Genomic DNA, 13098 nt, shown 5'->3' with positions numbered 1-13098 from the left:
ACTCTGAAGAATAGCCACAACAGGAGCAGTATAACAGCCTTTAATTTGGCCTTAAAGGTTAAAGTATTACTCTGAGGTGCATATAGACTGGATATGATTAGCAGTGTTCACCTATCGAGCCTGAAATCAAGAGTCAGCCCATGTTACCCTAGAAATAATAAAACCAATCCAAGTTTTTTTTTTTTTAAATAAATGACCAAGGGGTGCTTCATAAGAGAGGCACACTGGTACATGTTAAGTAGCAAAATTAACTATTACCTTTGAAACTGCAAGACAGGTTTGAAGTTAATCAGCAGAGAAAAGTGACTCCATATAAAATTATTTAATGACAAATTTAAAAGACTGTACATCATGATGAATAAAGCAAACATAGTCTGTCTGGTCCCGGTAGTGTGAAGGTAAACGTGATGACATAAAGTCATCCTGGCAGACTGCAGCTACTTTTGAAAACGAATCATGTAGGCAAGGAGTTTTTTCATTTAGAGGAAAAACAGCGAACATGTGAAAAACGATAAAAAAACACTGAGATGATTTACAGACTTGTTCAGTAGCAGAATAATCATCCTGTACAGTCTGGGACACATGTATGTCTGAATCAAATCACATTAGGATCAATCGTGACACAAGGACAAATACATCTAAAAATTATAAATGGCAGAAGACACAGAGGATGTTCATAATATTCAGAAAATGATCTGAATGCTCATTTTTGACCTGGATAAACGTCTGGTACATTTAGTATTTGGAGGTAAATTTCCTCTGGCTCGTAAAGATCTGCAAAGAAAGTGAACAAGGCTTTTTCCTCATAAATAGGCACTGCATTGATTAGCTGATAATTCAATCATCCGTGTAAGCCATTAAGACAAACGATCGCTCCAGTGCAGAGCACATTTTCACTCTGTCATGTGAGAATGCTTGAGACATACGGGATATCTTCACTGGCTAGTGGAAAGCTACAGCCAGTATTCACCTTTGTTTAGATAACATGGTGAAAACAATGGTTTGACTGACAAACATCAGATCTCTGACAGAATGATATGCAAGGAGTCTGCAGAGCCGACGATGGCCAAGATGAAGGTGTCTTCATTGGAGTAATGCTGGATTATATTGTCATCCATGTTCACCAGGACCCTTCAGAAGAAAAACAGACAAGATGGACAGACTGTTCTTTTAAATTCAAGGTAAAATCTCTGCAAAACAAAATCACATGTTAACAATTATTACAGTATGCACTTTTAAAAGCAATGTGTTGACATACAGTGCATCCAGAAAGTATTCACAGCTCTTTCACATACATACAGTATACCACAATGTCAAAGTGAATAAAGTTTGTTTGAAACATTTGCAAATTTATTAGAAATAAGAAACTAAACTATAACTTGTAGTATTCACAGCCTTTACTCAACACTTTGTTGAAGCTCCTTTGGCAGCAGTTACAGCCTCAAGTCTTTTCGAGTATGATGCTACAAGCCAGGCACACCTACTTTCTCTCACTCTTCTTTGCAGAACCTCTCAAGCTCCACCAGGTTGGATGGAGACCAACGGTGCACAGCTATTTTCATGTTTCTCCAGAGATGTTAAATCGGAATCAAGTCTGGGCTCTGACTGGGCCACTCTAGGAGATTCACAGAGTTGTCCTGAAGCCACTCCTTTGATATCTTGGCTGTATGCTTAGAGTCATTGTCCTGTTGGAAGATGACCCGTCACCCTACCACAGCGTTCTGAAGCAGGTTATCATCAAGGATGTCTCTGTACATTGCTGCATTCATCTTTTACTGACTAGGCTCCCAGTTTCTGCTGCTGAAAAACACCCCCACAGCATGATGCTGCCACTATTGTGCTTCTCTGTAGGGATGGTACTGGCCAGGTGATGAGCAGTGCCTGGTTTCCTCTAGAAATTACACTTGGCATTCAGGCCAAAGAGTTCAATCTTTGTTTCATCAGAGCAGAGAATTGTGTTTCTCAGGGTCTGAGAGTCCTTCGGGTTCCTTTTGCCAAACTCCACGCTGGCTGTCATGTGCCTTTTATTGAGGAGTGGCAACTCTACCATACAGGCCTGATTGTTGGAGTGCTGCAGAAATGGATGCCCTTCTGGAAGGTTCTCATCTCTCCACAGAGTTATTTGTGGTTATTCAAAAGGTTCTTGGTCACCTCCCTGCCTAAGGCCCTTCTACCCCGATCGCTTAGATTGGCCAGGCAGTCAGCTCTCAAAGAGTCCTGTTGGTTCCAAACTTCTTCCATTTAGGGACGATGGAGGCCACTGTGCTGACTGGGACCTTCAATGCTGCAGACATTTTTCTCTACCCTTCTCCAGATCTGAACCTCGATACAATCCTGTCTCAGAGGTTTACAGACAATTCCTTTGACTTTGTGGCTTGTTTTGTGCTCTGACATAAACGTCAATCATCTGACATTATAGACAGGTGTGTGCCTTTCCAAATATTACCAATCAACTAAATTTACCACAGGTGGACTCCTGTAAACAGGTAGAAGCATCTGAAGGATGATCAGTGGAATCAGGATGTACCTGAGCTCAATTTTAAGTGTCATGGCAAAGGCTGTGAATACTTGTGTACATGCAATTTTCTTGTTTTTTATTTTTAATAAAATTACAAAAGTTTCAAACAAACCTTTTTCATTTTGTCATTATAGAGTACTGTATGTAGAATTTGAAGTAAAAAAAAAAAGAATTTTATCAATTTTGGATTAAGGCTGTAACATAACAAAATGTGGCATAAATGAAGCGCCACTTTCTGGATGCACTGTACATGCAGAAGTATACATACAACCTAAACACAAAAGAACCCAGAAATTGAACCGTAGGCAAAAAAATCCAGCTTTAAGCAGAAGAACCCAACAAATATACTCAACGAAACCAAAAATCCAACCATAAGGACCCATGAATATGTATGAAAGACATTTGTGATTGATGTCAGGACAGCAGTCCAGTCTTTAAATCTCCTACAAGACTATTGAAATATACTATATTGCCAAAGGTATTTACTCACCCATCCAAATAATTGAATTCAGGTGTTCCAATCACTTCCGTGACCACAGGTGTATAAAATCAAGCACCTAGGCATGCAGACTGTTTCTACAAACATTTGAGAAAGAAGGGGTCGCTCTCAGGAGCTCAGTGAATTCCAGCTGGTACTGTGATAGGATGCCACCTGTGCAACAAGTCCAGTCGTGAAATTTCCTCACTCCTAAATATTCCACAGTCAGCTGTCAGTGGTATTATAATGAAGTGGAAGCAATTGGGAATGACAGCAACTCAGCCATGAAGTGGTAGGCCACATAAAATGATGGAGCAGGGTCAGTGGATGCTGAGGTGCATAGTGCGCAGAGGTCACCAACTCTCTGCAGAGTCAATCACTACAGACCTCCAAACTTCATATGGCCTTCAGATTAGCTCAAGAACAGTGCGTAGAGAGCTTCATGAATGGGTTTCCATGGCCAAGCAGCTGCATCCAAGCCATACATCACCAAGTGCAATGCTTAGCGTCAGATGCAGTAGTGTAAAGCACGCCATCACTGGACTCTAGAGCAGTGGAGATGCGTTCTCTGGAGTGACGAATCGTGCTTCTCCATCTGGCAATCTGATGGACGAGTCCGGGTTTGGTGGTTGCCAGGAGAACGGTACTTGTCTGACTGCATTGTGCCAAGTGTAAAGTTTGGTGGAGGGGGGATTATGGTGTGAGGTTGTTTTCAGGAGCTAGGCTTGGCCCCTTAGTTCCAGGAAGGAACTCTGAATGCTTTAGCATATCAAGAGATTTTGGATAATTCTATGCTCCCAACTTTGTGGGAACAGTTTGGGGATGGCCCCTTCCTGTTCCAACATAACTGCACCAGTGCACAAAGCAAGGTCCATAAAGACATGGATGAGAGAGTTTGGTGTGGATGAACTTGACTGGCCTGCACAGAGTCCTGACCTCAACCTGATAGAACATCTTTGGGATGAATTAGAGCAGAGACTGAGAGCCAGGCCTTCTCGTCCAACATTAGTGTGTGACCTCACGAATGGGCTTCTGGAAGAATGGTCAAAAATTCCCATAAACACACTCCTAAACCTTGTGGAAAGCCTTCCCAGAGGAGTTGTAGCTGTTATAGCTGCAAAGGCTGGACAGACGTCATATTAAACCCTATGGATTAAGAATGGGATGTCACTTAAGTCCAAATGCAGGTGAGCGAATGCTTTTGGCAATATAGTGTATCTCATAGATTATCTTTGCTTTCAGACTAAATTACTAGACAAAGTAACAATTATGACATGAGCTTTATGTGTGCCTTGTGTTCTTATCACTAAAATACAGAGGCCTAAAATTCTCAAGGATTTTCATACTCACCCCTTTTTACTCTTTTGGTAAACTTTGTCAATTTTTCTGATGGGCAGTGCATATTTCTCTGAGATCTGTAAAGTAACAGAGCATGTGAGCGTTTCAAAGCGCAATAAGCTCTCTCTAAGTGTCATTAAATGATGCTTTTTTTGAGTATATCGTTAAGTGGTAAAAAACAAAACTTAATACTAACCGCCTCTGTCAATGCCCTGAGAGTCGGAGTGTGCAGCATCAGGGCATCAAATACGTCATCACACTCTTTTCTTACATAGAGAAGAACTGATGAGGCAATGAAAAATGGAAAAAAATAAATCATTAGGGCATTGAATCAGTCAAATAGTTATTTAAAAAGAAGTTACAGGTAAGTAGAACAACTGTTCGGCATTTATATGCCATCTATACTATTGTCAGTTTCTGTAACAGTTAGGTTAGATTAGTTAGATTTAGATTATTAGTGAAATTTTGGAAGAAAGTCTCCCGAAGCCTTCTTGAAATATCCTGTTCATAGGATTTGCCCAGACAGCCTGAAACCATGCCTAGCCCTGGCTATCATAAAGATATAAAAAAGATTAAAAACTTAGTTAACATGCTACAACTGGGTACACACAAGTTGGCAAAGTTAGTACGGAATTAATTTCTCTTGTAACCAAGAAAATATGTACCCTACACTTGAAAGAGAAGTGCTCTTAACAAACTAGAGCCGCATTTGTGATATTAAATGGGTCGTTCTGAAGAGGTCGGTGACCTCAAGCGTTGTAATGTGATGGATGCCACCTCTGCAATTTCATCACTGCTGGATATTCCACCACCAACGGTAAGTGATGTTATTAAAGTGGTAGCATTTAGGAACAACAGCAACTCAGCCATGAAGCAGAAGACCACGTATGATCACAGTGGGGTCAACGACTGCTAAGAAGTAGAGGTGAAAATCTTTAGGCACCTCACGGTTCGATTCAATTACGTTTCATAGGGCTACGATTCGATTCGTAATCCATTGTTGATGCATTCTTTAACATTTCTGTTGTTATCACTGTGTCAAACATAATAAAAAGCCCAATATTTGTGTTTACCAAAAAGCGATAAATCAAATTTTCACTATCTTCTAATGGAAGATGTGTCTAAACTGGAAATTTACAACTGCACTGAACCAAAGGAAGCCGCATCCTTTCCTTGTAACATATCTGAAATTACAAACATAAGAATGTCCATTTCTCACAGATGAACAACTGGTAATCTAAATCTTCCTGTTACGCGCTGAGTGTAAGAGTTCCAACTTTTTGCTCCTACTATTCCACAGTATTAAACATCTGATATTATTATCAATTATTGAACATTTAGGATCTACCTCCACATCACGATGCATCTAAGAAATGAATTTTTCTCCCACCTCTTCCTAGGGGCATGGTGCTAAAAACACTCTGCTGAAGAGTTCTGAACTTCCACTGGCTAGCACTAAAACAGTGCAGTGGGAGCTTCATGGATGGGTTTCTATGGCTGAGCAGCTTCATGCAAGCCTCTCATCACCAAGTCCAGTGCCAAGTGTCTGATGGACTGGTGTAAAGCACAGCGACACTGGACTGTGGAGATGGAGTGGAAATGTGTTCTGTACAGTGACCAATCACGCTTCTCTTTTTGCCAGTCATATGGGGGAGTCTGGGTTTGGCGGATGCTGGGTGAACATTACCTGCCTGACTGTACTGTGCCAACTTTAAAGTTAGGTGGAGGAGGGATAATGGTATGGGGCTGTTTCTCAGGGTTTGGGCTAGCCCCCTTATCTCCAGTGAAGGCCAAAACATTTTGGACAATGCTATGCTTCCAACTTTGTGGCAACAGTTTGAGCAAGGCCCTTTTATTTTCCAACATTAATACCTCAGTGCAGAAAGTAAGGATTATAAAGACATGATTTGATGAGTTTAGCGTGGAAGATATTGACTGGTCTGGACAGAGCCTTGACCTCAACCCCATCGAGCACCTTTGGGATGAGTGAACAGAGTTTACCATTCAGGCCTTCTCATCCAACATTAGTGCCTGTCTTTATAAAAGCTCTACAGAAGGAATGAGGAAAGCGTTCCAAGAATAGTGGGAGCTGTTACAGTTGCAAAAGGGGGCAAACTCCATATTAAAGTACATGTATTTGAATATAGTTTCATTACAGTCCCTGTTGGCATGAAGGTCATGTGGCCTAATACCTTTCTTCCATATAGTGTATGTAGAGTTTAATGGTGCCACTCTGAACAGGTACAATTCTGTACAGACTGTGCACAATGGATCTTCTCCAAGGCAGTCATGAAACCAGAGACAGTTCTAAAAGCAGGATCTGTGAAGAACCACACCTTTTCTTTCCAGTTCCACTTTGGGCCTCTTGGACTGGGGTGGACAGGCATCGTTCTCAGCAGGATGTGACATCATTTTCATAACAACACTCCTGACAAACACAAGGACACATTTCATGGTCATCAACAGGGTTTACTGATGGATCATCACTTTGCTTACAATGTCCTGTTGCAGCTTATTAAGGATAGCTTCTCCTGTTCTAAAGGGGCCGAGCATGGCCACCATATACTTGACAGTTTACCAAAATCCCACTTTGGTGTATTCAGCATGAAGAGTCTATTTAACTGAGCTTTATTATACAGATACTCACCTGTCTCTGTTGACCTCCTCAGTGTTGAAGGCAAACACCTGTGAACGGAGTTAGACCTCGACATGAGCACACTGTAAACTGGACAGTGGTTAACATAGGTATTTCTCTCCTCTGTTTTTGTGGATTTAACAATGAGACAGAAAAGCTTCCTCACCTGCCCGGCTCTCTGCAGGTTTCCAAAGTGGACGTTGGGGATAAAGAGGACAGGCTGATGGGAGTCCAGGTCCATCACAGTTTTTAACAGCGTGTGATCAGCCCTACTGATAGGAGAGGTCAGCCCTGATTTGCTGTTTCTCCCTAATACAAAAGAGGGAGTAGACTTAACATTACTTTAAGAATAGGTCTGATAAAGTTACACTAGCCTGGCTTTTCAGCCATCCACTGAGCAAGTCAAAAGCATACTGCACCTTGTGATAAACCTTTGACTGTCCCCTTTAGTCATTTTTGTTTACTTTCCTGTTGGTAGCAAGTTCCCTCTGTCTGTGATAAGTTAATGTTGCTGCTTTTGATCTACTAGAAAAGTACCATAAAAAAATAACTTTTCTTTTTTATTAAGAAAATCCTTCAGCTTGATTGTTAAATTTGATTTAGTAGTTATAACACACTGGTATGAATCGCTTCACGTTGTCAATATGTGCTTAAAAATGTGTGTTCTCAAATGCAAAAAAAAAATGTGATTAATACAATTAACTATCCAAATTCTGCAAATAAATAAAACTGTTCTGCATTTCTAATCTTACCTTTCATCCTCTTCCTGAGCTGCTTCTTCTCCTCGTCACGAAGCTTCCTCTCAGCACCCTGCCAAACATACAAGGGTTTATCAGCACAGAAGTACACAGTCAAACAATCTTTTAGCCAAGTAAGTCATCCTCTCCAAACCAGACAGCTGACTGTGCCAGCAAGCCATCGTCACCTTGTCACAGAAGACCTTGATCTGAGCGACGGCCCTGTGAATGGGCCTGCTGCTGCAGCTGTTGTAGCTGTAGGTGTCTATCTGGATTAGCAGGGGCATTCCCTTTACACCTTTCTGCGAGGAGAAGTCTGTGCTTAGACAGTTCACAGAGATGAAGACCTAGGGAGCAGACAACAGAAAACATCACTCTCTGGAGTTTTATGGCCTTGAACAAGTCGAGAGAGACATGGATACCCAAAAAATACAAAAATAAACAAAACAAGCATCATAAACTCCCTACCATTTAGTACGTTTAGTACATTTTAAAGTCAGTACCTTTACTTCTATTTAAGTTTTAACCAGAGTAACTGTACTTTTACCATAGTCTTATACTTTTTCCATCTCTGTTGACTACACTGAATTTCAAATCTGCGTGTTGGCAGTTTCCCATCATGCCCTTGGGCAGAGTGTTTACATGTATTTTATATATTTTTCCTTGTCTTAAGATGTTGCCTGTTGTTGCTGGAGTTCTCGGGGTCATTTTTCAAGTGGATTGTTGCCGTTTTTGTTGTTCGACACAGTTGCACCGTGAGTAAAATTATCCTGTCAGTTAGGGCTTCTGCCTGTGACTGAGTGTGCATAGTGCATATTCTTCATCAGTGTGCATGGCCAAGAGTTACTGCAGCTCTGTCATATTTTAAAATATGTAACACTTTAAAAAGTGTAGTTTAACTTTATGTAGTGTGGACCAGTAGCAACTCTTTTAAAGAGTTAGATTTAACTTTTTATGTGTAAAATCAACACTGTCAATGTTAATACTTTCATTCCTGTCAATACATGCGCTGCTCTCCACTCCAGCTTCACAACACAAATTTTGTCACCTGCGGCTGTGTTTTTGCTAGCGCATAGCATACGCTGTACAGTTTTCAGGCACAAATTTAGAGTCGCCTGAATGACTTGAAAGTCCTGCCAAGTTTTGGCGTGATTATCGTGCATTGTACAGGGGTACATGATGGCAGACCACCGCCCAACCATCCTGAATTGTCAGATGGATCACTGCTGTGTTTGATACTTTGGTTGCATGACTACACATACTCCCAAAGAGAGCAGAGCCACAAGCAGAATCTCTATGCCTTACCAAACTATAGTAAAGGAAATAAATGAGCAGAAAATAGGCCTTCCTGTAGACTTATCTCACATAAAAACATCAAGGATTAACTATAAACATGGGCAAAGAAATCCCAGCAGTAATGACCGTATAGCAGACAACATTCAAACACATCTAAACACATTTAAACACTGCCCAAGGCACAGTGGGGAGATTCTGCCCACATATCCCCCGGACTTGAAAGTGCAATGGGCAGAGGTTAGATCAGTTAACTCTCTGCAGAGATGGACTAACACTCAATCGATCAAAACTTTTAAACAAATCCAACAGTAACGATCCTTCAACTCAATATGGACTTGAAATAACACGTTGGAAGTTAAATCAACTCTGAAATGATTAACCTTGAGATACCAGCTCTCCGGTTTTTGCTGTTGTGTTTGGAGAGAGGGTAACAAGGGCACAAGTCTCATCAGCAGGTGTTGTTCACAGGCCAGGAGTAAAACGGTCAGCACACTTTATGATAGCTGTTCTACAAGGCTTCAAAAGGCCAACACTCTTTGGGGGAAAACCTAAGAATTATAGGAATTCAAAGGTGCTTACTGTAACAGGGTTTTATCATTCCACTACTCTCTTCATCACAGTTCAATGAAATATGAGACTTTCCCCTAAAATACCTAAATAATGCAGCAAAGCTTTAGATTATTTAAAAAGCACATAGGGGATCACAACACCTCACCCATACTGCAATAAAATCCTCAGGGTAGAGAAAATTAACTGCACATTTTAACCAATGGGATGTGTTTTTTCTCACATTTACTGTTACAAGTTGGAAAAGATTCCCACAGATTTTGAAAGCATCTGTTCAGTGCCAACCCATTAAACCCCACATAAACCCATGCTGAAATTTCCAGTTAAACAGGACAGACAGCTTGAGCAGCGGGTCACTAGAGAGATCTAACGGTAAAGATTCCTCCCTGCGACTCAACGGATATTTTCCCACTATGAAGCATTAAGAGCATCATGTCTGAACCTGCAGAGGTGAGAGCTGAGTGCTGGAAAAGCCTGGAGCACAAATGAGCCTCCTACACACCTGAACAAATTCACACCTCTACAGACCTCAGCCATTTAAATTTATCCAGCAGCAATGGACTCGATGCTGCTAGCGTGTGTTTGGGGTGTATGTGGGTGCGTGTTTTAGGCATGTTGGGGTGTGTGTGCTGCATTTCTGAGCATTCAAAACCTCTTCAGGGGGCAGCAAGAAGAGGCTGTTCAGTGGCATCCACTCAGGCAGCAAACAAAAACAAAAACAGAGGTGCAGCTCATCTCCCCTGTCAACACATTTCACATTATTTCTCATCACACTGAGGATGATGGTTGTTTCCTGGCAACAGCAGAACCAGGCCAAAACAAAGAAACTGAACTGATCATCTGCACAAAAATACCCCTTTTTGTAGCAGCCCATCAGAACCTGAATGGACATCGATTCACGTCTAAAAAATATCTTGATTACTTCATATAGAAATCAATCTAATGTTGAGCCGAGTGTAATATCCATGTTTTTTGGTTGAAATTACTGTGTTTGCATTCTAATATCTGTTTAATAGCAATCAACAAACACAGCAAAACTGAGGTTTATGAACGTCTCATCAATCAATCAAATACAGTGTGGTAAAAATTATTTGCCCCCTTCCTGATTTCTTGTCACACTTAAATGTTTCAGATCACCATACAAATTCTACTACACAGAGATAACCTGGGTCAATACAAAATGCAGTTTTTAAATGATTTATTGAGGGAGAATAGCCAGCCGAACCTACCTGGCCCAGTGTAAAAAAGTCATTTGAGAGCTATTGTCCACAAATAGAGAAAACTTAGAAACAGTGCTGAACCTTCCCAGGAGTGGCCATCCTACCAAAATTACTCAAGGAGTGCATCAACGACTCATCCAGGAGGTCACAAAAGAACCCAGAACAACATCTAAAGACCTGCAGGCCTCACTTGACTTGGTTAAGGCCAGTGTTCATGAGTCAACAATAAGAAAGAGACATCCATGGGAGAGCTCCAAGGACAAAACCACTGCTGACCGAAAAAAAGCAGAAAGGCTAATCTAGATGAAAGATTCATCTCTTGGATGGGCTGGGATGCATCATCTGTGATGTGACCCTGGGTCCTTGGGTGTTTTGAGTCTTCCGTCATCTTTCACCCGGCTTGCATCCAAGCAGCAGCAGTCCACAGATCCGTCCTCTGGATCCTAGGCCATCTCGTGGCTTTCTCTGCATCTTCTGTAGCTTTCCCCTAGGCTCTCCTCTTCGCTTGGCCTGTAATCCCCAGGTGTTGTCCACCAGTACTTGGCACTTAGCAAAGCTTAACATTTTGATGTTCCCCAAGACTTTTGGGAAAATATTCTGTGGACTGACCTGACAGAAGTTTAACTTTTTAGAAGGTGTGTGTCCCATTATATCTGGAGTAAAACTAACAACATTTTATAAAAAGAAAATTCCTCCACAGTGATGTGAAAGACTCATGGCAGGTTATCGTAAATGCTTGCTTGCAGTTGTTGCCGCCACGGGTAGCACAACCAGTTTTTAGGTTTAGGGAGCAAATTTTTTCTTGTAGGGCCATGTAGGTTTTTGGGTGCCGTTTTCCCCTTGTATTTACTCAGGCTATCTTTTTTCCTAGTTTTGAATTTGTTTGATGATCTGAAACATTTAAGAGTGAAAAAAAAATATATATATATATAAAATCAGGAAGGGGTCAAATACTTTTTCAGAGCACTGAATATCTACACATCAACAACTATAAAAAAAAAAACACTTAAAGATCACATCAAATGAAATGTCAGCTAGTTTTTGTGGTTAATCCTGAGGGACTTTTTAAAAAAAAGGAGATAATTCTTTGGTCTTCATTTTTTTGCCCTTTTTAGGGGATATTTCAGTGTTTTTGAAGATGAGTCAAATGAGGTATGTAGCAGTAGAAGTAGCCTCCAGTGATTTCAGTGAGCACTGCTTCTTTAAGAAGGACTGACTGGTTCTACTGGCTATACGGTGTTAAAGAGGGATACAGTTTCTCCACAGAATTAAGTGATGTAAAAATTGGTAAAAATGGGCCACAGAACAATGTTGGCTCAAAAAAATGCACGTTCAACATTTTTTGTAGCATTTTATTTTATACCCAGGACACCGCTGCGTTTTGCCACTATGCTGCAGTGCAGGCTTTGGCTACCGGTCACATTCTCTTGCAGTGCAAAATAGTGACAAAAATTTTCCGGAAAAAAATAAAACGCTGCAAAAATTTTGACTGTGTGTTTGTTTGCGCCAGTATTGTTTTGTGGCCCATTTTTACCAAAAACTTAAAAGTTCTGGGTGAAAATGTTACCCATCTGTTAAACTGTATAACCTAGCTTCCTGGCTAGTGCAACCAGCAAGTCCTTCTTAAAGGGGCAAAGCTCACTGAACTCACTTGAGGCTAATGCCACTTCTACTGCTACATACCTCATATGACTCAAATTCAAAAATACTGAAATATCCTTTAAGATAGGATAGCTGAATAGAGAATAGAGACACGCACCAGACAGTGCAGACACCAGGAATCTATCCAGGGACCAGCATATGTTCAGGATTAAAACATCTGTATTTGTTGCCTGCTTTGCCAGCTGTGCTAAATCAGCGCCCTGAATAAACAGTTTTTAGCTTCATGTAATGGTAGGGACAAGTAAAATGTTTTCTTTGTAAAAAGAAAAAGATTAAACATGGACAAGTTGATGCCAACATAGAAAAAGAAGTGAGGACTTATGTCAATGATAAAATATTTATCCTCAGACCCACACACCTGAAAAAAGCTTTCTCACAATGAGACTGTTTGAAGTTCTTAAATCTCAGCTAAAAAAGGAGCCAAAGCAAAGAGTCTTCAGAAGCCCAGAACATCCTGAGGCTGAGCCTGGGCTGTGGACATGGGTGTGAGTGTGCTTATATTGTTTGAAGTTCAACAGTATCAAAGTGACCAAAAAAATTGCCTTTGCCTAAGCATGTCCATGATGCTAAATCATAAACCAACACTGGGTTAGACAAAGGGTGAGGGGTGGATGATCCAGTAGTAATCCTATTTCCCTACTGTGTGA

At 40.9% G+C, this 13098-nt stretch overlaps 1 protein-coding gene across 1 annotated transcript in view; it reads right to left on the bottom strand.

The window, feature by feature from the left end:
* Positions 1-389: 389 nt before the first annotated feature.
* Positions 390-13098, bottom strand: part of LOC121513980 (grainyhead-like protein 2 homolog) — a 29241-nt gene continuing 16532 nt past the window's right edge. Inside the window, exons 8-15 of the mRNA XM_041794031.1 lie at positions 7895-8053; positions 7722-7779; positions 7136-7278; positions 6982-7019; positions 6671-6762; positions 4531-4616; positions 4347-4411; positions 390-1131 (exon numbers count right to left, since the gene is read on the bottom strand). Coding sequence (XP_041649965.1) covers positions 1017-1131; positions 4347-4411; positions 4531-4616; positions 6671-6762; positions 6982-7019; positions 7136-7278; positions 7722-7779; positions 7895-8053 — 756 coding nt within the window. The 3' untranslated portion in view covers positions 390-1016. The remainder of the gene's footprint in view (positions 1132-4346; positions 4412-4530; positions 4617-6670; positions 6763-6981; positions 7020-7135; positions 7279-7721; positions 7780-7894; positions 8054-13098) is intronic.

Source organism: Cheilinus undulatus, linkage group 8, assembly GCF_018320785.1.
Source record: "Cheilinus undulatus linkage group 8, ASM1832078v1, whole genome shotgun sequence".
NCBI classification, from domain to species: domain Eukaryota; kingdom Metazoa; phylum Chordata; class Actinopteri; order Labriformes; family Labridae; genus Cheilinus; species Cheilinus undulatus.
The sequence above is the reverse complement of the archived record's forward strand: the minus strand, read 5'-3'. Positions and strand labels throughout refer to the sequence as shown.